A 24,927-nucleotide genomic window follows, 5' to 3' on the forward strand; every position below is an offset into this window, starting at 1 on the left:
ACTTTAACATTCTAGATCAAAAAGTAATTCTCAAAATCAATTACACTGGCGCCATAGGTGGATGAGCCAGAAGAAATTCAGACGCCTTGCTTGCTAGAGCGTTGGTATTCCACCTTTCCCAGAAAATAGTGTTCGGGCCAGCATCCTTGGCCTCATAGATCCACTGTCGGATTTCATGCTCACTGAGTTTGACAGACATTGTGCGGCCGGCCAGTAAGGAGTCTGCCATATGGTCGAACTTGCTGCTACAAGCTAAGAGATCCGTGTGATTCGATAGCATATAGAGAATGAATTCGTCTATCAGAATTTTTTTTGATGCCTGCAGACTCGTTAATCACAAGAATTTACTAGATATGAACTGGAAAGACTCAACACTTTCTTGCCCGTTTTCTCACTGCAGAGGAGAAAAAATCCATGTCCTAGGAAGCACCCGCACAGCCACCAGCGCTCACCTATCAATTTGTACTGGTGAAAACGTCGGCGAGCTTTGTCTGCTGCTAATTTTGGCATGGAACTTGTCCCACAAATAACGTTTATGGCTTTTGTTTTTGCGGTCAGGTCAGGACGCCAAGACTTCTTTTGCCGGGTGAACTCTGCAATATAGTCTAGATAGAGCCTGATATGAGCGAACCTAGACTTGAGATAGCGTATATCTCCTTCCGCAGAAAACTCAATGGAGTGGCCCAAAGGATCCTTGAAAAGGTCAACTTTGGGCTGGACTGCCTCCAGAAGAGAATGACAAAGCCCAGTAAATAGCCAGGTTGGAATATGTTTTGCCATGATTTCAGCGAAATCTGGTCGTAGTACTCCGTTATATACTCTTTCAATTTCATCCTTTACAGCGAAGGAGAGATCAGACAGAGCTGGATGGGAAGAAAAACGACCAAGCCATCTATCTCGTCTGGGACTATGTGGAGACTCTCCGGAACGAGATGGCTTCTGGTCTGCATATATGACCTCTGGGTGGCGCGCATTGCTTTGTGGAGATAAGAGTGGAGACGTATGGTCTGTTTCACATGCATTATCATACTGAAAATTACTCCTCGTTGTGTCAATACGAGGCCTGATGTTCCTGTAGATTTTTTTGGTTTGCACTTCAACGGCGAGGGAATTCCTTCGCTTAGAGCCCAATTGCAAATTCTTGGGCGGCCCGGGCAGCCGGTGAGTATCTGCAGGCTTACCAGTCGGTGAATTTAAGCCATCTTTATTGAGCGGAAAAGAAGACAGTGCAATATTCAGACCATCCGAGCCCAAGCAAAATTTAGGTCTGTTCTGAGGCTCACATGAAGAGATAATCTTACAAGGCTCCTCCTGCAAATGGCTGATTGCGTCATTCACGGTCGATTCTTTGTCCAAGTCTTCAGCTCCTTGATCAACAATTCGATTCTCATGGGAGTCGGTATCGCCGTTACTACCAAAAACATCCTTGGCCTTTTCTCTTATTTCTGACGACGAACCTGAATCAAACATCAGTGTGCCTTTTATATGCGTAGCACTGCCATTCGTGCCGGTTCCTTGTTTAACAGTCAGAAAGTTCGAGTGGAAAGCATTTTTGGTAGTAGATTTTGAGTATCAGCGACAATTTTTTCTTTTTTGTACACCCTGGCATCTTACCTGTCGAATTGGTGGTTTCTGCACTTATAATTGCCCCCATTTACTCATTGATTGGAGACGTTAGGACGACCGGACGAGTATCTGTTCTGTTGCTTGTGCTCTAATATCTCAAAGTACGGGATGTCTAAGCTGAGCTGAGATGAATAATAGTGACAGTAGACACAGGCGACAGAATGGAGCCTCAGAGTCTGAGTTTGTCCAGTTTGAGAGAGATCCGTCGGATGGTCTCGATCGAGTGTCGGTTAGAGGTACAGTATTGGCAAGATGTATTGGCTGTGAGGTCGAAGGACCTTTTTCGCGTCGAGTACAAAGCAGTTTGGCGAGTCTTGAAAACGAATAGAGAAAAAAGAGACACGGTATGATTTAAATTCCTCATTAAATTGACGTGCGCGTTCCCTGTTCATGAAATATATTTTTGTGAAGCTTGAGCTCCGTCAGCGTCGTATGGAAAAAGCTTTAACTTCTGCTTGCTCTATTCAGCATTTTGAGCGCTCTATCTGGAGCACTCTGTTTGGAGCACTCTCTTTTGAGCACTCTCTTTTGAGCACTCTCTTTTGAGCACTCTCTTTTGAGCACTCTCTTTTGAGCACTCTCTTTTGAGCACTCTATTTCTATTTTGAGCACTCTCTTTTGAACATTTCTTTTTGAGCACTTTCTCCATCAATGTGAGTCCTATGAAATATGTCTTTTGTAATGAGGATTGAATAGAGAAAACAATTTCCATATATTTAGAATCGGTGTTATCTTCTTCTGATTGAATTTTCATTACGTCCAGTGAAGCATTTAGATAATATTTGACATCTCCAAAATTGTCAGCAGATAATCTGAGCTACACAGCTTGAAGGCGCTTTTGCTCTTGAGTATGTACCCCAATTTATGTCAAATTCTATTCATGCATTGTGGTAATATACAGTATCAAATCTTCGAAATGAAGAGTTTCATCTTGCACTTGCATCAAAAAATACTTTTAGTGTGCCTGATCCAAGTGTAGATAATACGTTTTGATCGACCTTATCGGTCAGTCAAGAGAATAATCAATTCATCATTACTCACTTACTCTCCAAACCTGCACTCGTTTTCTTGAGGAGCCAGCTTCTGTGTGGCATTTTTGGCGAGCACTTTCCGGGTCTTAGGCTTTCCATCTTTGCTAATGCGTCCTTTCGGTCCTGCGATGTACCATAGAACGAACTTTTTGATCAAGCTGGTGCTAGGAAAAGGGAATCCTTAATGTAGCTTAAATTCATCGTGTCTATTCTCAATTTTTCCCGAAAATCTTGCGAGTCGGTACATATCAGATATGGCAGTAACTGCAGATATCTTACCGTACTCTTTCCAGAGCGTGATGTTTCTTTCATCGATCAACTTCATCAATTTAGCCCGTCTGTGGCCATTGTAGATACGAGCCTCGTGTGTGTGATCTAATATGGTTGCTTCGCAACTTGAATCCATTATGTATTAGCTCCACGTCCCGTTCGAAGATCCATTTCTCAAGAATCGAATGCGCTACTTTGCTGCAGACTAACGTCCGAAATATCCATCAGCAATAAGTACGAGAGGCTCCGGGTGACAGAGGAAAAATTATTGCTCGTTAGAGATATCGAGGCATTCTTTTATAGCTCGTGTGGAATACAGCGAGCAGATTGGCACACATAATTGGACCTATCAGAAGACTTCTCGATGGTTCTCTTAATTCCCAGGAGCTTCAGAGATTCTGGTAATGGCTCCAAGCACCTTAGTCTAGGCAACATATCATGAAGTGATTTTTGATTCTCAAGCATGATCGTCAGATGCCGAACAGCATTTGGGCAGCTTCTTTTCGTAGCCCGTCAATCTCCAAAATCTTATTGTATTTCTTCGGGAGCGATTTTTTCTTGCGGTATGTAGTGTTTTAAATGGAGAAAAACCGTCCCAGTACTAGATTTTTGCAAATAACACAGCTAAATTTGGACTCGTCATGTCTTTGTGCTGATCTGGTTATGAGCCTTTGCCCCTTACTGGACAAACTGCTCATGGGCAGGTATCTAATGAAGGAGATTGTACAATTACCGCAAATAGCATGTTCTGAGCCTGTAGCCAGGTTATTACTTATGCTTAGTAGCCTTTGGGTGTCCCTTTGATCGTCCACAAGCGTCAGTGTTTTGACTAGTTGATGTAATTACTGACATGTCTTTGTACTGACAGAGATACAGATATTTATGTATGTACTGATACATAATGTATTTTTAAACTATATAGCTTCAAGTAATTTATTGTGGCGGTGTCAAGTATCTTATATACAAAGTAAAATACTAAACCAGTGCTATACAAGGCAGCCCAACAGTAAGTAGGATAAACAGAAGCCCGGACTCGTGCTTTCCTTAAGAACAGATTAAAGTTATCCGGCCATACACACTTAACTTCAGTGACTCTTAGTGGCTCTATACATATAAATTAATTATTTTTCTCTTATCTTAACTGTATTTAGTTGTTATCGGACGATTTCACTAAGCGGCTTACAGAAATCCTTTTCTGACTTTTTAGCCATAGCGCTTACCATTCTCGTCAGCATATTTCTTAAAGATAAATTCTGTTTTCTTATATTTAGGAGCTATATCTTCTACGAAACCTGGTCCTAACTCTACTTCTTTAGTCTCTATATTGTACTTCTGCAGCAGCAATTGAGTCGTAAGTTGTAATGGTACCTTTATCTTCAGTGTTATCTCTGATAATATATTTCGCGTTACAGAATCAAGATAGTTTATCATCATTTCTAAATATTGGCGTATGTTTAGGATCAGCTCTTTACTGACTGATTACTTCTCTGAAGGTAGGAAAGGACTTTTTCCTTGCTCCTTACTTACAGATTAATCATCTTTAAAAGCTCCCTAAAGGGGGTACGAAACTCTTATCCTTTTTCCACTCTCCCGTAGCGAAGGTTGCATATAATCAATCGCTCTCTTAAACCTCATTTCCTGAGAATTAATTATGGTGTTTTCTGCTAGAATACGCTCTGGTATCTCTGTTTCTTCTGTACAGGCTACTGAGGTAGTAACCAAGGTGGTTATGGAATTGGAATCTAAACGTTCTAAGCCTTCGCTACTCTCGTTAATTTTATCTTAAATGAATAGATATGCGGTAGCATCAAGATTAAAAATTATATGATACCTAGAATCTATTATAGCAGACAAATTAGTAAGGGTCATACAGCTCAACAAAACGAAAGTTATCCACATTCTTACTTTTATTCTCTGCCGAATCTATACTGATTAATTTACACGGCTCTAAACACTTTAAAAGATGGTATTTGTTTGATCTTCAAATACCTTATAGGAGATACGTGGTTATTACGCATTATAAGACCAAATAAAATCAGATACAGTGGTACGGCACTGGTAGGGAGAGGTTTCGATTTATTCTATCGGGAGGGGCGGTATTAAACTACTTATATATCATATTGAAGGAGAAAATTAAAATATTCAGTGTTCATAATTAAGGACACCGAGGTAAACGCCCGCATCGAATGTGGCTTCTGAAGCATAGCTTTTTTATGGGCCCTCAATATAATTGTGAGGCTTATTATGTTCTCTTCGCTCCCAGGATCTGTGATCTGTATCTGTAGAGGAGTAGGAGAAGAAGTGAAGGTGATAATCGAAATTCAAGCTCCTAGGAGTAGCAAAGTGCCATGGCCTTTTTGCCTGCTCATTGGCCGCTGCAAGAAATCTCGCCCTATCTCGGATCGGGGGAGTCATAGGATTAATTGTCCACGAGACCATCTTTGTCAGTAGCATTCAGCTACGAAAAGGCTATTTCATTGTAACTCACTACTTCTCTGTTGAATGATTCGAACCGAACACATGTAGCTCTAATTGGAAGTTGTAGACAATTGGGTCCCCACCCTCTCTGGCCTTTGACCTCTGCGAGAAGCAGCATACCAAGGCAAACTAGACGAATTGCTCCCAGGAGCGCAGAATTTCGACCAGAATTTCATCGGACAATGAAGTGAGCTGCTCTGTGTGTTTGCTCCTAGGAGATAGTTTTGCCACGCAATTTTGCGGCTGTTTGTGATGCGTAACTTTTTGGTGATGGAACATTTGAGCGTTCTAAAAATGGGGAGAGACTTTTGTGAGGGGTAGCGTGTTGCGTTTTACTGGGGTGGTTGAGTCAGGCCACTGGCTCTCATGTAAGCAATGCTCAGAGAGCAAATCAGAGTGCTCTGATCAGACTCACTGAGCTGATCAGAGGGATCAGAGAGCAGCTCAGAGTAGTCACGTGATGATCACTGATCAGGTCGACGTTGCTCAGAGACGTGCTCAGATCTACTCAGAGAGCAAAAGCAGCGCTCACTGAGCACTAAAACGGAACGGGAAAGCCAAGACTTCGCATAGGAAATCCGCTACATAGGTGCTACTGGCCAATCTAGTGGGTGGAGATGACAGGACGGGATGACTCAGACAGCATTCACGTGCAACATTGAAGTCTAAAGAACCGGCCATTACATGATGCAGCATCACCACTCCGTTAAGGGACTAGTACTATCCAGTGTACTGGGGAGAAGCGGTCGATATAGGCAAAATGTTTTGATTGATCGATTCCATTATAGCAGGCTAAACTCCATTTGGATTGCTGGCCAATATCTTAGTTTCGAGAGACAGGAATAGCTTAAATACACACCTTACACTCTCGCAGTTCCGTCCTGATAGTCATCGGCCTAAGGCCTTTCGCTTTGGTGGTGGCTTTGGCGTCATTCCCATGTTCCATTCGACCCGCACGTTCTGATCGTGCCGATACGAGCATCCCTCCCCGTCTCACTAGGTACCTTCCCCCATAGAGAGACACTGACTATGGATATGTAGGAGCGGCACCAACAGGGACGGCCCATTACAAATTAGAAAACCAATATTACATCTGAGTAGTGACCGAAGAAAAAGATACTAGTAATAGAGCAGTGGGTGAGAATAGACCGATGAAAAAGAGTGAAAACTTTTTATTTTATTACTTAAGTACATCAGAGTGCCTCGTCTATTCTTTCCCTATTGCAATCTACGAATGTGACTTTTGCATGTCAGATCTGGCCCTTTAGGTGAAGGGCTGAAGTGGCAAGCAGATCCTTGGCCCTCTCAATAAGATATACTAACTATGTTATGACGGTAGTCGTCAGAGATCCGAATGGAATTTTTCGCCTAACTGGGATTGACATGGCAGATAACATCGAGCAGCCCGCGTGGAAGGCCATCGACTATGTTCTTACCCCCAAAGGCCCTTCCCTGGCATGAGTCTACGGAGCGTTATGCAGCTATCGCAGTTTGTACGACTTGAGATGATGCGGCTGAGTGTGGAGGAGGGTCAAAAATATGGATTGCAACTTCGATGCGAAATGCTTCCGACATTGAGAAACCTGCTGTCGGTTTATCTGGGAATCAAGGTGGAGGAGCCGAGTCTAAACTCAACCCCCTGAAGACTGAAAGTATGGGACACGGAGAATCTATGGATGGGTTGAAAATGTGTTGTATCTTTCATACTTTTAATGAGTTTAATTTCTACTCGCTCTCAAATTTTGCTATCTCGCTCGCCATATGTCTTCTTCCGTACACTCCGGCGCTCTATAGCGGCAACCAACTCAGTAGGTTTTCCCGTACCAGTCGGCCGCCTATACCTCTAGACTTCCAAGGGTTGCATATAAAAGGCATCATACTACTAATAGAACCAACGTTCAAGGAGCATCTCGGATAATTAAAAGATACCGCCTAATAAGTAGTACACAAAGCAGTGCTGTGAAGCATTCCTGACATCGAGAACCTTAGTAGCAACCCGTAACCGTACGCGATTGGATACCAGGAACAGTCAAAATTCGAATGAATATTCCAATTTGATGTGTATTTTACTAAATATCTCCCTAGGCCATGGCATACTCCCTTTTATTGAAATCAATAACTACTGCCCGGCGTCGTAACGGAGGAAGGTACGCCTGGGTGCCTGAGGCACCTCAGTCTCAACAACACGGCGACGGGGACTCTTCTTCACCTCACTTCCTTCACTCCACACATGTTTTTTCACACCTCAAAAAGACCCTCCCATTTCTCATGATCGCTTGGTCTGCCTCACAAAAGATCTGAGTCCGTCATATTCTAATCACAACATGGATGCCTTTGACGAACTCGAATACATTCCGTCATGGTCGTCAGGCTGGCCCTCATGCTTGTTATGCGGTATCATGATTCGATCTGCTCAACACTCCGGTCCTCTGAAATCATATCAGAAGGCTATAGGCAGGCAACTCAAGCGAAACACTGATCAAGATCAAGTACTGGTTCCAGTGAAAAACGTTGAGGAACATTACCTTGTCAATTACCCTTGGCTAGGTGGATGTACATTTCGAGCCAGTGAGTCTCCCGCCCAAACAGCAGCCTTTATCCCTCCGCGATGTTCAATCAGGTACTAACTACTGTTCGATGATAGTCGCCAGCGATAGGAATGGTCGATTCCACTTAACCGGCATCTGTATTGCAGATTGGAGATGCAGCGACCTCAGAGACTTCGCCGTTGTTCCCAAGGACTCTTCCATGGCACGAATCGGCGCACGGAGTGGAGAAATACCAGTTCTTCCAGGATCTTCCTGTCATGATCCAGCGTTCACCCACTTTCGACTTCGAGGAATACGGGACGCAATGCCTGAGCAGCAGACATCTCCCGGAACAGGGTACCTGCTCCACGCCCATTGCTGGGTCCTCCTCGGTCGACAGATCTGCGACCCAATTCAAACCAAATTGGAAACCCTTGACTTGAAACAACTTGTCCACACGGCAAGATCAATGCGGGTGGCAGACAAGCCTTCTTGGATATTCAGGGCTGATAGGAGCCCTGCAAATCCTCTGGTTATCCCCCGTATTCAGAATATTATTGCTCTCGCAGAAAGAGCCGTTAAACTTACAAGGAAAGCCAGAACATCTGCCGTTCAGTCGATTCAGGAATCACATCCGTCACATCCAATGAACGGAGTACCCATGGACATCGCTCTTCTTATCGCTGAAGACATCTGCAGACCTGATTGCAACAGTTGGGAAGCTACGAATCTTAGGAACTTGCTATCTGTATTCGAATGGGAACTGCCGGAGAGCTTCTGGCGACGCCGAGTGAACGAAGACGTATTTTTCGAACTGAAGGAGATTCGCAAATCCAATACCCAAGTTAATTGGCAGCTCCTACGACTCGAATTGATGCAACTTCACGGATACCCATTGAATTATCGGACTGGATTGAGAGTTCGAATTCAAGTACTTCAAACTTTGAAAGAGCTGATGTCGGCCTACGCCAAAGACAAGGTGGAAGAGTCGAGCCAGAACGCCAACCCCTGAGGGGCTCGCTCAGAGTCTACAATCATCCAGGCCGATACTCACTACGGTTGATAACAAGGTAGAGAAACGAAGCCCAAATGTCGAAACCCGAGAGTTCGTATCGCCCACTCCCTACGGTCATCTGGACCGCCGTTCGCTAGGCTTGATAGGGCCCGGTTTCAGGGCAGAAGATGTGTGAATGAATTAATGAGACCTGTATCTTGATACCCCAAATAAAATAAAATCTATGTCCCCACAAAGCTTTGTACTATGCGGCGCTCCATAACCCCAATCACGCCCCACCACCACCCGCAACCGCAACACCAGCACCAAGGGTAGCGATATTTCCATTCGCCATGCGCCTGCGATTGCGCTTCCGACTCCACTCCGCATATTCCTTTTTGGATTTCTGGTATTTATCGTAATCACGAAGATATTGATTGTAGTTGTCTCCGTATTGGCCGCGGCGAGGTGGGAAAAGCCCGGGCTTCGCGGGTTTGGAGGAGCTGAGGCCGAAGCACATATTGGGGTAATTGGAAAGTCAGGAGTATTTCCGGGTCTCTGGCTCATATCAATTGAAATAGAGAGGGGTGACTTGCAGGTTGAATATCAATTTTTTTTTTACGGGGGATGAGTGTTTATATGGACGGCCCCCACTGCACTGCCTCCATAGGATTCTTGGTCTTCTTGGTGTTCCAAGTTGGGGGCCAAATATGCCGCGCATAGAGGAGGTGGTAGGTAGCCCAATTTTCGAGAAAGATTTCATAGACTGAAGTTATTACTACGACTAAAAGTTCTTTTCGTAATTGAAATCAAATAATGATATTGGTGATGATTCGTGATTCGAAGAGACAAAGAAAGTACGTCACCACAGTCTGGAATGAGACAGATTCAGAACAAGATCGCGGGGATCATCGCTGATAACCACCATGGGAACAGATATAAAAGAAAATATCAATACCAGCTGTAGTAAGTGATTCCCATCATCGCCCATCATCGTCCATCGGTGTCCCACTCCCCGTAGACGGCGCTCAAAGCTGCTCCGAGGCAAAAACGGCCAGGGAGTGAGCCCTTTCATTCGACTCCTTGCTCACCAGCCAAAACTCTACCTTAGTCTTGCTTTCCATCTCCTCGATCATGCTGTCGATCAATCTCCACGTAGTCTCATTCGCGACGGCCTGGCCCTTACAATTCTTCCAGCCATTGCTCTTCCACTTCGGCAGCCAATCCGTGACACCCTTGACAAGGTACTCAGAATCGGACTTGATGACCATCGTGTGCAAAGGCCAAGACTTCTTCTTTCCATTCATATCGGCAGCCTTTTCCGACTTCCACATCATTTGAAGCATCAAGGACCGAGACAACGCCGCCGAGCACGCCTTCAGCGAAGCAACTTGGGCAGTGGGGTGTTCTTCTTCGAAAGTGCTAGCAAAGTTATGCGCATTCTCATGACCGTAGAAGACCGCGACGGAGATCTTCTTGCTCGTCTGTGGGTTACCTGGGTGAACACTGTCGATGGCGACAACGATGCAGTCAACATGGCCTGGGTGGTTCTTGCAGTCCTCGCATATGACGGGGGAATCGGGACAGGCGAGATATGTCCAGTTTCCGACTTTGGCCTCGACCTCGTGCATGGAGAAGTTCTTTGGGTATCTTTCGACGGGGAATCTTCTATCGTGTGGCTTTGCGGTGGACGTGGTTTCCAGAGAGACGGAGTCCATGGTTGCTTCCAGCTTGGGCATGTCCAGGGCTGGGAGAGTACCTATGCCGTGGACTGAAGCAGGGTGGTTTGCCAGATGGGAGGGCATTTTGGCCTAGAGAGGGGTCAGTGCTTTGATATTCGACATCATGGCTTTCGAGATCTGGACTCGTTGCATACCCCAATACAGTGGGAGTGCATGCCGGCATTGTTGGACTTGCGAAGAGTTCGCCTTCTAGCAGTGCGAGATGGGGAAGGAGGATGCATGTTGAATTGACTTTGAGGTGGTAAAAGAGAGATAGCAGGCGACGATGAAAGAGGAAATGGGAAAAGAGATGTGAGAGAGGATGAGTGAGGTTGAATGAGGTTGAAGAAAGAAGGGGAAGAAGTGAACAGAAGGTCAAGAGGGAAGGAGCGACGGAAGAAGAGGGAAGCTCATCGCTCTTTCCCTAAATGAATTGCCTGGAGTTAAGCTGGAGCTTAGCTAGTCCCAACTAGTAACTACTGCTATGATTGACTAGAATTTACTATCAAAGAACATTAAATTGTTCCTCTCACTATTCGTGCCCCGGTCTTTGTTATCTTCTTTGACAAACTACCCCATTAGTGATATTGATGATCCTCTTGCTACATCGAGAAAGCCTACATTTTTTGTACTGTTCAACCGAATGCGAACCGCTCCTGATTTTACGCCTCGCGTCACGCCTTATTCTTTGCAAGGGCTTTACCTTGAAAAATAACTGTGATCGTCATGTCAAACCATATACCAGGCCTTACCTGATCGGGTTAGGACAGCAGTCCATTTTGCAATGGCCAAGAGAGGTGGGGCCGATTGGGGGCCAAATCCTTTGAATGCAGCTGAGGATTCCTTACTCCGCAATCACCCTTTGACTCGACGAGGACTGCATTCAGGGGAGTGAAAAATTGCTTCTTCCTAATCAAAAAGCTTGAAACCCGTTTTTCTTCTCGAGCCTCTTGGGCGATAGATATTCTCATATATCCCGTGCTAAGGGAACGCACGATGTCAAGAGTCTCGAAGGGCTGTGAAAATTGCCGGGCTAGTAGGGTGCGCGTGAGTGTACCGACTGACTCGCTGACTGCGTCAATTAAGCGCTAACCGCGGTCTATCTGCAATCAGTGCGATCAGAGACAGCCTCATTGCGAGCGGTGCACCCGTAGAGGCAAGGACTGCCAGTACCGGAATCTAAATGACCTCGTCTTCCGAGATGATACAGACCATACTATACATCGGGCTCGACGCCTCATCGCAGAGAGAACGGCTCTACACAATTCCAAGCATATTCACATGCACTCGCTGACGCTGGCTCGTGGTCTGGGCCCTGGCATTCGTGAGCTAGACATCACTTCTTCCCTCACCATGCACATACCCCCGACCATCGATTCAGGCCCGATGATGCGCTGCCAAGTTATGTCATCCTACTGCGCAGACTACTTTCCTTGTCTAAAGCTCACAAAGGATGTCAATCCTACGCATTTTGTTTTCATGGGCATATTTGCCCTATCCCCAAAAAGCCTGATGCTAGAAACTGCCTGTTCTGCATTGGCGTACATTTTCCAAGGCAAATTTCACCATGATGAGCATATTTTGCAGCATGGAGTTCGGCTATACAATCGTGCTATTCGCCAATTGGCGTGCGCAATGAGTCGCAAAGCCGATACTGTCAGCACTGAGGATATTGTTTATACTACCGTTATCTTCCAGCAGATCCAGGTACGAAGTCAACGGCCACTCACCCAACCATATAACTCACCCTTCTCTAGAACCACTATTGTCCACATAGTCTTGATCAGTGGCTTGCACATATAGATGGGCTAAATGCAATCATGAGACACTACAGTTCAGTCCTGAAGTGGATACCCTCAACCCCACTTTTGGATGCTGTCTGTGGAGAATATCAGAAATTCCAGGTGGTAAGTGAATCTTAAACACCGTGTTGGTTCATTTTTTCAACTTCGTTAACCCTGACGGACATTTTCAGGCTCTCACTGGATTCATGCATCAATCTGATGATATAATAACATGGCTCAAAGAGCCACGCAAAGGCGGGATATGGGTTCAGTATCTCGAGCTTCTTATCGAGCTTTCACGAATTGGCAAGGCTGTCAGCCTTACCAATACCACTGATCATGCTGCTTTCAAATCTCTCCTTGCCGACTGCCTCGCCCTTGAAACAAAACACCTGGATTTTTGGACGAAGATTAATCCCGAGAGAGAGCCCCCAACATACGCCCGTGGCGAATTAAATACTGGAATTTCTCCCACGGATGATTTTTTCGGCCCAGCTTATCGCTTTTCTTGTCTTGATGATGCCATTTTACATTCGGTACTCTGGGTAGCCATGTCCTTCCTCTATCCCCTCATTCGTCAGTGTCGGATTCTAGCCAACGCAAAAGGCACTCTCCATCATACTCGTAGCAATCTCTTGATTGACGATTTTCAAGACGAAGCACATCGCCTGTCACTTTCTTATGTCTCCAAGGCTGCTCGGTGCCTTCCATACTGTGGTCAAAAAGGCATGAATGCATGGGGCATGTCTTACGCGGTGTGGGTCGCAACTCAGGCATCCCGGGTATACGCCCATGCGAAAGATTGGGACCGGTTTATGTGGGCGCAAAATGCTTTGCTATACGTTGAGAGCCTTGGATTCGGAACTGCTGGTCAATTCAGTATCATGTGGGGGAATTATTGGTTTGAAACTCACAAACACGACGCTTACAGGGTCATGAGTTTAAGAAGCCCGATTGGAAAGGAAAAGGATAAAATGTCTCCTTATGGGGATGCACATGGTATATAATTAGTGTATATTGATAAGTTGCAGGGTTTCGAATCAGTCATCGACGACTTCGCAACTACTACTCGTAATTAGTCTACGAGTATCAAGAGTCTCAGAACAGAGTTTCTATCGCTTGGAAGTAGCCAGTAGATAGTAATAATCCGATCCCAACACGCTGGGTCCGAGACTAGCTCCAAACACAAGCGGCGGGTGCGTTGTACTTTTAGTTTTTTTGACAGGCGGCCAAATTCAACAATGCATTGTTGTCGGACCCGCTCGCCTCCACTGGGAACTTTTTTGCCCCTTCGACTGGCCATACACCATGAATCTAACCGCTTCGGCTCCATAGTGCGAGGATGTCATTAAAACTAGTTTCCACTAATTACGTGGTATTTAAGTTCGTTTCTTGCTCCTGGCGGGGCAGTTATTCTCCCATTTTGACACATATTTCTCTCCCTCCAGGACGATCTGCCACTATCCACGGTACCATATCATATATCCACTATGGGATCCATCCAACAAACTCGATCTATTCCAAAACTCACAGCTATAGAGCAGATCAGCCCCCGGGGCTATGCGCGCTATATTTTCCCTTTCGAGCTAGGGGAGAACTACAATCCCGACGAAATCTTCACTGTCGTTCGAGAGGGTTACTGCTTTCTGGCGAAGCAAATCCCAGAGACGGCATGTGAGGTAGTTCCCGACCTCGAATCATGGCAGAAGAATGTCATGAAGTTGCGCATGCCAAGCGACGGAGAGATTGATCTTGTTACAGCAAAGGACCTACGGGCACCAGGTGCTTTCCCATATACCTTTGCGGAGCTCAAGGCAAAGAACTTTCCCCCATCCGCCTTCGAAGGAGACCTCCTCTGTCGTCGAGAAGTCTGGCCAACACCCGATACAAGAAGGCCCATCTCGCTTGCGCAATGTACTTTCATTCCCGGCGGGCTTCTTCTATCATGGAACGTCTTCCACATGATCGGAGACGGCGGATGCTTTTTCACATGGGCGAAGGTCTGGGCAGAAGGATGTCGTCGGGCGCAGGGTTTGAATATCGACAACCCAGTCCAGCTTCCGGACGCCCTCTGGAACGATCGCGAACAGGCGATAAGTCCGCCCGCCCAGTATAAGGGCAAACTGGAGGATCATCCGGAATATATCCTCCTGCCTTTCACGCCAACAGAAATGCCACCGAAAATGCTAACTACGACCCACCGCGGCCAAATTTTCTACATTTCGCCAGAATCGCTGGCAAAATTGAAGAAAGAGGCTGATCCATCAAATGCGACCGAGCCATCTGACCAGAAATGGATATCTACCAACGACGCCATCTGCGCGCTGATCTGGCGCTCGATCATGGCAGCGCAATTTCCTCTGCGGCCTGAGGGACTCGGGGAAGGGGAAGAGAGTGATCCCGAAACCAACTTTGGCATCTTCATGGACGGACGGTTGCGGACGAATCCAAAGGTTCACCCCGAGGCATTGGGCTGTTTCATGACCTGTTGCACGACCACAGTCACTCTCCGTAAAATGCTCGGACGGCTCAATATTGCCGATCTTTCGGTGCTCGTGCGCAAGGCTATCGCCAGTACTGAGGGGCATTCTATCTGCGACGTCGCAGCGCTTGTCAAGAATCAGGAGCACCCGACTCGTCTTGCGTTGTCGGCAATGCTGGATCTTTCGGGGAGGAATATTTCACTGTCGTCGTGGGTTAATTTCGATTTGTATTCTTTGGATTGGGGTTCGATGTTGGGGAATAGGATTGAGGCTGTGAGAATGCCCCGGATCGGCATGATTCATGGGGCTCAGATTGTTTTGCCTGTTTTACCGAATGGAGGGGTGGAGATCATGGCCGGGATTGAGGGGGAGTTTTTGGATAGGCTTCTTCAGGATCCGGTGCTGAGGAGGTTTGCGGTGCCGGTGTAGATGAGTCCGAACCTGGTTGAAGGCTTCTACACTCATTGACACGACTACCCTGCCACTGCATATCTTATATTGATGATGAATGCTATTTGGATGTAATTAATCTGTGATTTTGTATACTTTTGCCAAATCTAAATCTCAACTTCTCCATGGCTTACTAGTAACTACTAACAGATTGAATTGGACCCCTGCCGAGGCCATACCATATGGCGGAGAGGACACCCGTGAACTTCATATATTCAACGAAATCTTCGATACGAGGAACTCGGAAGTATTGCCGTTACATCCATAGATTTGGACATTTATGGAACCCTCGAATGGAATGATTTCTTTTAATTTCTAAATTTTCTTACGATCGCATACTAATTTCATCTTTAATAAGGTTACAAAATGCCCGATATAGATCGACAGACGCCGGTGCTAGAAGAGAAAAGAAAATGGCAAAGACCTTCATCTAGTATGATTCTCTAAGTAATATATCTGCCGAACAGACAATCTATTGCAACTTATCCGCCACCTGCTTGAGGGCAGCCTGAGCACAAGCTTCATCAAAGTCCCCACTGGGAGCACCACCAACGCCAATGGCACCGATCGTCTCATTTCCAACCTTAATAGGCACACCACCGGCAAGAATCAAGAAGTCATCAATTGCGACGAGCTGGGCGGCACCCGGGTTCTGAATGTTCTTCACCATAGTGCTAGTCACAGTTCGTGCCGACGCAGCTGTGTAGGCCTTGCGGCGTGCCGCATCGGGAGTGTGAATGGCCGCACCGTCGGCGCGAAGGAGGGCTCGCAGGACACCCTCGCGATCAAGCACAGCTGCGGAAACGCTGTATTGCTGCTTGGCGCAAGCTTGGACTGCGTTCTGGGCGATCTCGACGGCGAGGTTGAGTGGAATGTTTTGTTCTTGGAGGAGGTTGGAAGCGGTGGCGGTTGAGAAGGTCGCTGCGATGCAGCTAGCGAGGATCCAGATTTTGACCATTTTTAAGATATTCGAGTTTGAATTTGTTGTTAAATTGAATGGTTCGTGAGGTGAGGTGATTGGTAATATCAGGGCAATTGGAGACTCGAAGGTTGTTCTGTATGGGTTTGAAAGGAAAAGATAGAAAGTAATGCGTGGAAAATAGAACTCCTCAAAACATTCGACATACTTATATAGACATTGGCGGAGATTTGAAATTCTGTAGTTCACATCACTAAGACCAGTATACGCGCCTAATTGGGTAAGTGCCAAGCCTCCGGAAATAATCCATGGATTCAATTCAACGCTGCGCCTCCATGACAGCCGACTGCCAAGAGTTCTACAGGCAACAGTTACGGTTTGCCGTTGAGAACAGAATCAGATCAAATCCACAGGTTGACTACCATTAAGAGGCTTGAAATTGATAATTTTCTATATCGGGCTTATCTAGGAAGTCAGAATTAGATTCCGCTATAGTCTATATGTCAACCGCCCCAGGGCAGCTCCTTCAGGGTCCTACTAAAGCAAGGTTATCAATCAGTTGTGGAGAACATAGATCCAACACGGCTGAGCATTTACCTTTTTTAAACTTTGCAGTCGGTTTCTTGTAGTCGATGGAGACAGTAAAGAAAGAAGCCGATGGTTACTTAGGCTGCCAAATTTCGAGCTCGCCATTCCTAAGCATCTAGATCGCGCTAAGCAGCGATGATCCGCCACTCGGCAACTGCCGAGCGCCGCACTACGCCGAACGCCGCACCGTATACAATTGCGTATGAACTTCAACTAGCAATAGATTCTCAAGAGAAATATATTGATGGGCGCAATTCTTCAAGGACAAATATCTATACCATCTCCACTAATCCATTCAGCTGTTCGAGATTGGGCTGAATATGGACATGTTCTAGGTGACCCGATAAACGAAGGGTGAGTCCAATCGTTCAGAGGGAGTGACGACACTTTCAAGACAGAGATACTGTCCCCAGGGATTAGTTGAGTTTTCTGCGAGCCTTTTCGCATCCGCCGCTGCAAGTTCCAGAGAAATTCCTCCACAGCATTAAACAGAAATATTAACCACACAGAATGTGACACTTTTTGAGCTGGTATTGTTATGGGTTGAACTCTGAAGTCGTTGACAGCGGGTCGGATCGGCTCCATGAGAATCATTTCTTGGGGACTTCTTCCCTCAAGGAGTAGATGGTCAATGAGTTCTGATCTGAAAGAAATAGCGGCCACAAGTAGCAAGTTCGGACCAGAAGTAGAGTTCTGCTGTTTCAAGCATCTCAACGAGTCAGGCGAGAGACATTCCAAGTCTATATAACAGCATACCAACTCGCATAAGAAGTCAGGCGGATATTTTGACTCTCTTCGACGCCGTGCGCGATGGAAAGGATGCTGGCGATTAGTACATCATAGTATGTGGCCCTCGAATGCTTGGGTGTCATTTTCCGGAAGATCTTGTCTTCTTGTACGTACCATTCGAGAATACTGCTCAACAATATGGCCAATCTCCTCAAGAAAGCGCAAGGGTATATCACATTTCTCTATGGAGCTGGCCCAAACTAGCATAAGAAGAAGATCATCGAGCTTTGCTCTTAAAAAACCACCTTGTCCATTACTTTCCACCCATGTATCCAGGTCGGTATCGTCAGATGTGGACAGCGCTAATTTGAATTCCGTAAGTTGCAAATGGAATATGGCAGAATAGGCATCAAAAGCTGGCGCATGTTCTCGCATTTGTAATTCCGGAGTATTCGAAATATACTCTCGTACACGCGGTGAAGAAATCCTACTTCATAGCTGGAGTAATCGTTTCCATCTCCTCCACCACTGCGCTTTCGGGACATTTCGAGAAGACCCCGGGAAAGTCGGTCCAGCAAGCACGAGACACGCTCAAGTGGCACTTTTATCTCGGCCTGTGTGTATTTTTCCATTGGTAGGTCATAGGGAAATCCTGGGATTTCCTGGGATTTCCCTATTCATCCGACTCGGTAACCTCGTGGCAATTCTCATGGTATCTCTTCCGATCCGATGATGACTAATCAACCGAGTCGGCTGAGTGGGTGAACCGTCGGATATTCAGTATGTGAACGATTTGTTCTCTTTTACTCTAGAAAACCAAAAACAAATCGGATTTATAAGTTCTCATTCCTCTGGTTAGAAGAAGAACTCATTTAGGGTCTCAAGGATGGAATGACGGTGTACGGAGTAGAAGTACGAGTATGGTTGAATGTTCGACCCCACACGCGGCAGAGCCCTTAGCCGATCTTCAATGCCGGGCCTCGCGACGGGACTGGCTTCTCTCTGCTACTTCCGACCCCGGAATTTCACCCGGCATTTTCCTATAAGAGTTGCCGGCGACAGCTACGGCCGATTTTCTGTCGAGCTTCAATCTTCCTCCTCCATCTCCGCGCTCGAATTGTACAGTGTGCAGGCATACCCCAGATTCATTCGAAGAGAGCTCCCGAATTCCCCGGATATACGCATCCTCGGCCCATATACACTTTTCGCCGAACCCCATTCCTAATCACATATACCTCCCAACACCACCGCAACAATGGCTTCCCCAATTCCCCGTGGACTCAAGCAGGTGCTCCAGAAGTCGCCGAACGACATCGTCATTCTCTCCTCTCTCCGTACCGCCGTCACCCGTGCCAAGAAGGGTGGTTTCAAAGATGCCTACCCCGAAGAGCTGCTCGCCAGCGTCCTGCGCGCCACTCTCAAGGCCAACCCTAACCTCGACCCTGCCCTAATCGAGGAGTGCACCATTGGTTCCGTCCTGCAAGAGCTCGGTGGCGCAAAGGCCGGCCGCATGGCCCAAATCCACGCCGGATTCCCCAACACCGTTCCCTTCAACACTATCAACCGCCAATGCTCCTCCGGTCTGGCCGCTATCACCGCCGTTGCGAACGGCATTCGCGCCGGCTCTGCTGATATCGGTGTCGGTGGTGGTATGGAGTCCATGACTCGCAACTATGGCTCCCGCGCAATCCCCACCGTCCTCTGGCCCGAACTGAAGGAGTCTCACTCCCAGGATGCCCGGGACTGCATCATGCCCATGGGTCTGACCTCTGAGAACGTCGCCAAGCGCTACGGTATCTCCCGCGCGGACCAGGATGCTTTCGCCGTCGAGTCGCACGCAAAGGCTTCTGCCGCTCAGAAGGCCGGTCGCTTCAGCGGAATTGTCCCTACCACCACTAAGTCCTACTCCGCCGAGAACCCCGATGCTCCTCCCCAGGATATCACCGTTACCCAGGATGACGGTATCCGTCACGGCCTCTCCCTCGAGAAGGTGGCTGCTCTCAAGCCTGCTTTCGCCGCTGACGGCGCCAGCACTGCCGGTAACAGCTCCCAGGTCAGCGACGGTGCCGCTGCTGCTCTGATGATGCGTCGTTCCACCGCCGAGGAGCTCGGTCTGTCTGGCTCCATCAAGGCTCGCTGGGTTGCTTCTGCCGTTGCTGGCTGTGCTCCTGATGAGATGGGTATTGGTCCTGCTGTTGCCATTCCCAAGCTGCTCCAGAGCGTTGGTGTGACTGTTCCCGACGTCGGTGTCTGGGAGATCAACGAGGCTTTCGCCTCCCAAGCTCTGTACAGTGTCCGCAAGCTTGGTATTGATGAGGCCAAAGTTAACCCCAACGGTGGTGCTATTGCTATTGGTCACCCTCTCGGTGCTACCGGTGCTCGCCAGCTGGCTGATCTGCTGCCCGAGTTGGAGCGCAGCGGTCAGGACATTGGTGTTGTCAGCATGTGCATTGGTACCGGTATGGGTATGGCTGGTATGTTTGTTCGGGAGTAAAAAAGCCTTGTGTTCTCCGGAGTTTTTCCTTTCCTTCTTATTTTACACTATGATATGAGCGATGCAGTGTATATACATTTTACATACAATAGATAATTGTATTCTCGATAGTTCTTCTCTCCTTTGATTGAATACGTTATCGCGTCTATGTGTAGTATCTAGTAAGGGAATTTCTCGCCCACCAAATTTTCACTCAATCTCCATAGCCTTTCTGCTTCGAAGCCACTGGTTGCCCATGGTTTCAGAGTATCTTGCAAGTAATCTGCGATGTGTGAGTCGATGAGATAGGCGCCATTGTTCGCTGGTTTGATAGTAGTATGTCAGCCTGTTCTCTGGGACCAATTTGCAAAGACGCACATACCTTTAAGAAGAGGGTCGAAAGAAGCATAAACATGTGTTGCGACGCCTCTTTCCGGTGTCTTGAAATCAAAGGATGTTCTCCAACCTTCTGCATTTCCCAGCCGACGATCAGTTGACCCTATACGCGAATTAGATCGAAAGTATGTAGGACATTGTCACCACAGAGCCAACCTACAGAGTCCTTTCACATCCACATCATCCCAATCAAGATGACTTCCCAAGTTCGTGAGAATAACACCGGGGTGTATACTAAACGCAAGCAGGCCATGCTTGATCCCCAATTTATTCGCCAACGACAATGCCATCAGCATATTGGCTGTTTTAGACTGTCCATAGGCAACCCATTTATCGTAGGTATCTCCTCCCTTTCATAAATGTTTAGCAAAAGAGTTCTTCTTTCGTCGCATATTTCTTACTTGGGTTCTTCACTCACATCGAAGTTATAGTCATCAAACCGCAACGGGCTAAGTCGGTGCCCATCACTAGCAACCATAACAATCCTTGGACTGGTAGATTTGAGAATCTTTGTCATAATCAAATTCGTGAAAAGAAAAGGGCCAAGATGATTCGTAGCAAATTGCGATTCAAATCCTTCGACCGAAACTCCATATTCCGGCGCCATGATGCCGGCATTGTTGACTAGGACGTCGATGACGGGAATATCATCCCAGTTGTTTACTACCTCGGCTGCTGCATCACGCGTACTCTGCAAGGAACTCAAATCCAATTTCAAAGTGCGGATTTTGACTTTGGGGCTTGCGACTTGGATTTCTTTGGTACATTGCTCTAGTTTGGTTGTGTTCCGGCCGGCAAGGATGATGCAAGCGGGGTTGGCTTTTGCGATATTTTGAGCGTAATGCCCACCCAGTGATCCTGGAGAAGCTCCTGTGATTAAGATTGTCTTGTCTTGGATGATGGATTTGTAGTCGCTGACTAGTTCGAAGGCTGTGGTGTTTGTGTCATATACTAGGGCAGGCATGCTGAGCTGTTGATGCTGGCGGTTCAGTACTAGGTAGTTTGAGAGGAAAATGATGTGCTATGGGGCCAGATTCACTGCTATTATATACCTTGATATTTAATTTCACCTATGTATACCCAGTAGAACCATATCTCGGGAATATCATCGGTAACCCCGAATATTTTCGGGTCGATATTCAAGTTCGGGGTTAGGTGCCTTATGGCCATCCTTGACTCCCCAAACCCCGATAATTCGAGATTTAGCTATTTCCATGGATTCTCGTTTTCTGATTACCAAGGTGGATAAATTGGGTAGTTTATCAATATTTTAATTGAGAATTTACCGCGGTCAATTTTCTTAGTCAGAATATCCCAGCGAAGGTATATATATAGTCTAGACCAGATCACTCCCGAGCTGTGACCGAAACAATCGGAAGTGTCAGTGCGAGGCATAATAAGTCCATTGAACCATATATGCCCGACTGTAAACAAAAATCTTACTCATAGTCACTAAGTACTCAACACGAAATTCGATTTAATGTGATGATACTAGTACTAGTACAATGTAGTAGATGCCCATAGATAAAAACTGCCAAGCATTGACATCACGTGATTGGTATCTCAATTTGTTTCGCCGAGCAAAAGTTGCCCGCGCATCAAGTTGACCACTTCGAGTTCCATACCGCAACGATGCGCCCCGTCACACGCCTACCTCTACGAGAGGCATTGTATGTCTGCTCGAGCTGCAGGCAAGAAGCCGTTCCACGTGTCTCCCCGCTCGCCCGTCAATTCCAACACCAGACCCGTCGCTACGCCTCCGACTCCCCGTCTTTCCTCGACCGCACCCGTCGCAAGCTGTGGAACTCTGAAAAGCCACCTGGCGCGGCCGACCCGTACACCGGAGACTCTCAGCTGTCACAACAGCCCACTGCCGCGGACGGCGAATTGGCTGGAGGTGAGACCTCTGAGCTCGCCAAGGGCGACAACTACGTCCAGGCGGAGACCTGGGCCGGATTGGCAAAGGTTGGATACCTTCCTGAGCAGAAATGGACTCAGGTTGGCAGTTCCAGTGCCGATAAATATCACCGGTATGTGTTGAATTCGCTTTATCTTGTTTATGAGGAGAGCCTAGGGTCCCCGTAACCCCCGAAGACACCGGATGGATTTTAATCAATCGATACCTCTAGATTCGGTGAACAAACCCGCACTCGTCCTATCCTTCCTGCTGCCCACCAAACCGCCGTGGAGATCTGCCTGCTTCACCTGCTGGGCAAACCCCTGGACAGCATCTGCCAGGTCAACCGACACAACACCCAGATTCGCGAGATGATCGAGAGCTGTACCGTCCAGCCCTCCGAAACCCAGGGATGGGAGATCAAGTTTCCCGACGAGCAAACCAAGGAAGCCCTCGTCTTTGTTTTCAATCAGATTGGAGGAGAGGAAGCGGCCCAAATTGAGTCGACCGAGTTCGTCAAGCGCGATCGCCAAGTCGAGACCGAGCCCTACCGACTTCTCTCCTTGGTTGACCCTAAGATCAAGTTTGCTGTATGTACCTCTCCACGTCGAGCTTCTGAGCGAAAACTTGCTAATTCAACCATAACAGTACATTAAGCGCCTGAGCCAGCTGCACAACCGTCGTATCCCAGACAAGGCTATTACCGCATCTAACTCCATCGGCGAACTGATTGTCGCCCTCTCATCCCGATTGAAGGAGAAGCCCAAGAATGTCACCAAGTCGCTGCACAGCGCTTGGGACGCTGGCCTGCTGCCGCCCAGCCTCGCTTTCCAGTCCACTCGGATCCGCCAGTCTGACCGCGACGAGGACGCTGGTCGCAAGAAGGTCATTTACTCCGAGTACATTCAACGCGGCCTCATTACCCCCAAGACGAATATCAGACATAAGAAGCCGGAGACGCGCCAGGGTCGGGCTTAAGTGGAGGGCCTTGATAATGATTGAGGAGGCAATGTACAACTTGGTCAAAGGTGGTCTGGCGTTTCCACCTGATGGCGTCTCTGTAAAGATGAGGACGGTCCGAGAGGCTCGCAGGTAGCTTTCGGTCCTTCTCGAGGCATTCGTCGTTTTGATATCAGGCTATCCTTTTGTGTATACTAGAAATTTATTTGCATTTGTTTTGAAGAATTTCATCATTTTCAAAGATATATACAGTGCTCGTGCACGATCGTAGCTGGCATTAAATACACGCTCCTGCAAAAAGGTCCCCTAAAAACTCCGTAACCAACTCCTAACTAAATCAATCGACATGGCGAATCACGCTGAAAAAACTACCGCCGCGGAGCGGGAATAGAGAAACCTCTATGCATGAAATCTGCACTCTTCTTACCATCGTCTTTCTTAGTGAATAGGCTGTCGAGATTCTCGTTGCGACCCATCATCTTTCGCCGCTTCTTCTTCTCATTCTCCTCTTCTAGGACGCGCGCCGCAAGTGATGCAGTGGATGCATTCTTGATTCCATTCCCAGAGGGAGTCGGAGTAGGCGTGCCAGCATTGCTCTGACTCTTCGGCTTGGGAGCAGATGCAGAATCGGCCTTTTCTGTGGAAGCGCTAGGAGCGTCCGTCGCAGTTTCGGTGGTAGCATGCTTCTTGCGTTTCTTTGAACCGGGTGCCTTCTTCAGAGAGTGAGTGAGGCCCTGTTCAGAAAGCTTCTGGCCACGCGCAATGAGGCGTTGCTTGTCTTCTTCTTTGGTGGGTAGGATGGAGATAATGTTTTCTTCGGCGTAAGATTCGTTGCACTAGGACATTTGTATTAGCTTGGGATTGCCTCGCAAAGTAACTCTAGTGGGATAAACTTACTTGCAAGCACTTGTCACCCTTCAGTTGGCGAATGGCTTCCTCGGCAAAGACATGTCCGCAGGGAACGAGATAGACAGTCTTCATGCCCGGACCAACTGGCTTTGCGGTGACAGGGCAGATCCAGCCCTCGCGGCGCTGGTGTCGGTGCGCATTGATGCGGTCCGAAGGGTGTTCGCTCAGCTCGGTGTCAACTTCGAAGTGAAGCTCGACGACGTCGCGGAGAGACTTTACTCGGCCGCACAGGACTTCTTCGCAGTCGGACTTGGAGCTGATCCCCTCACCATCGTCTCCGGGGAGCAGAAATTGAAGCACTGCGTCCTTGTTGTATAGGTTTCCCACACTATCTGATACAATCGGTCGCGCAAGCGCCTTATGCGAAAGTGGGCAAGTTGCCCAGAAATGTTCTTGCTGTTCGCGCTGGGTTTCTTTTAGTTGAGCGGTCGTCGGAGCGCGGGCCGCTTCACGAACGAGTTCGCGGCGGGTGGGGATACTGTGAAATTGTCATGTCAGTCACTTTTCAAAAGTAGATTCTCGATGTGTATGCAGAAAACTCAAACTCACCTTCCACCGTCGTTACCCATTGTTGTGACTGCCGAGTCTAGATCGTTGCGACGGCCATCTTTGCCACCACCGATGTGATACTCTGTAAAGATAGCGGTGCTTACTAAGCACGTGTGAGGGCGATTAGACCTTATCACCAGCT

General features: G+C 47.4%; 10 protein-coding genes across 10 annotated transcripts; 5 read left to right on the forward strand and 5 right to left on the reverse strand.

Annotated features, from left to right (window-relative positions):
• Positions 1-7,729: 7,729 nt before the first annotated feature.
• Positions 7,730-8,945, forward strand: N7481_009049 (uncharacterized protein; the record flags this gene model as incomplete). The annotated part of the gene is made up of 2 exons (XM_057268268.1): positions 7,730-7,973; positions 8,050-8,945. The coding sequence occupies 2 exons, from the start codon at positions 7,730-7,732 to the stop codon at positions 8,943-8,945; spliced, it is 1,140 nt and encodes a 379-aa protein (XP_057118945.1).
• A 271-nt stretch (positions 8,946-9,216) lies between these two features.
• On the reverse strand, positions 9,217-9,447 carry N7481_009050 (uncharacterized protein; the record flags this gene model as incomplete). Its single annotated transcript, XM_057268269.1, has 1 exon — positions 9,217-9,447. One exon carries the CDS (start codon positions 9,445-9,447, stop codon positions 9,217-9,219), a length of 231 nt encoding a protein of 76 aa, XP_057118946.1.
• A 508-nt stretch (positions 9,448-9,955) lies between these two features.
• N7481_009051 (uncharacterized protein) lies at positions 9,956-10,732 on the reverse strand (the record flags this gene model as incomplete). The annotated part of the gene is made up of 1 exon (XM_057268270.1): positions 9,956-10,732. One exon carries the CDS (start codon positions 10,730-10,732, stop codon positions 9,956-9,958), a length of 777 nt encoding a protein of 258 aa, XP_057118947.1.
• Positions 10,733-11,929: 1,197 nt separating this feature from the next.
• Positions 11,930-13,561, forward strand: N7481_009052 (uncharacterized protein; the record flags this gene model as incomplete). Its single annotated transcript, XM_057268271.1, has 4 exons — positions 11,930-12,355; positions 12,406-12,555; positions 12,624-13,431; positions 13,512-13,561. 4 exons carry the CDS (start codon positions 11,930-11,932, stop codon positions 13,559-13,561), a joined length of 1,434 nt encoding a protein of 477 aa, XP_057118948.1.
• Positions 13,562-13,922: 361 nt separating this feature from the next.
• Positions 13,923-15,344, forward strand: N7481_009053 (uncharacterized protein; the record flags this gene model as incomplete). The annotated part of the gene is made up of 1 exon (XM_057268272.1): positions 13,923-15,344. The coding sequence occupies one exon, from the start codon at positions 13,923-13,925 to the stop codon at positions 15,342-15,344; it is 1,422 nt and encodes a 473-aa protein (XP_057118949.1).
• Positions 15,345-15,837: 493 nt separating this feature from the next.
• On the reverse strand, positions 15,838-16,323 carry N7481_009054 (GlcG/HbpS family heme-binding protein; the record flags this gene model as incomplete). The annotated part of the gene is made up of 1 exon (XM_057268273.1): positions 15,838-16,323. The coding sequence occupies one exon, from the start codon at positions 16,321-16,323 to the stop codon at positions 15,838-15,840; it is 486 nt and encodes a 161-aa protein (XP_057118950.1).
• A 2,533-nt stretch (positions 16,324-18,856) lies between these two features.
• N7481_009055 (thiolase family protein) lies at positions 18,857-20,095 on the forward strand (the record flags this gene model as incomplete). The annotated part of the gene is made up of 1 exon (XM_057268274.1): positions 18,857-20,095. The coding sequence occupies one exon, from the start codon at positions 18,857-18,859 to the stop codon at positions 20,093-20,095; it is 1,239 nt and encodes a 412-aa protein (XP_057118951.1).
• Positions 20,096-20,253: 158 nt separating this feature from the next.
• N7481_009056 (uncharacterized protein) lies at positions 20,254-21,434 on the reverse strand (the record flags this gene model as incomplete). The annotated part of the gene is made up of 4 exons (XM_057268275.1): positions 20,254-20,396; positions 20,457-20,573; positions 20,631-20,820; positions 20,889-21,434. 4 exons carry the CDS (start codon positions 21,432-21,434, stop codon positions 20,254-20,256), a joined length of 996 nt encoding a protein of 331 aa, XP_057118952.1.
• A 668-nt stretch (positions 21,435-22,102) lies between these two features.
• N7481_009057 (mitochondrial 54S ribosomal mL50 protein) lies at positions 22,103-23,345 on the forward strand (the record flags this gene model as incomplete). Its single annotated transcript, XM_057268276.1, has 3 exons — positions 22,103-22,500; positions 22,600-22,957; positions 23,016-23,345. 3 exons carry the CDS (start codon positions 22,103-22,105, stop codon positions 23,343-23,345), a joined length of 1,086 nt encoding a protein of 361 aa, XP_057118953.1.
• A 350-nt stretch (positions 23,346-23,695) lies between these two features.
• Positions 23,696-24,805, reverse strand: N7481_009058 (replication termination factor 2; the record flags this gene model as incomplete). The annotated part of the gene is made up of 3 exons (XM_057268277.1): positions 23,696-24,163; positions 24,225-24,714; positions 24,786-24,805. The coding sequence occupies 3 exons, from the start codon at positions 24,803-24,805 to the stop codon at positions 23,696-23,698; spliced, it is 978 nt and encodes a 325-aa protein (XP_057118954.1).
• Positions 24,806-24,927: the final 122 nt, after the last annotated feature.

The sequence above is a fragment of the Penicillium waksmanii genome (assembly GCF_028829765.1).
Source record: "Penicillium waksmanii strain IBT 27052 chromosome Unknown utg000008l:1.0-5622682.0:1.0-5626561.0, whole genome shotgun sequence".
In the NCBI taxonomy this organism is placed as follows: domain Eukaryota; kingdom Fungi; phylum Ascomycota; class Eurotiomycetes; order Eurotiales; family Aspergillaceae; genus Penicillium; species Penicillium waksmanii.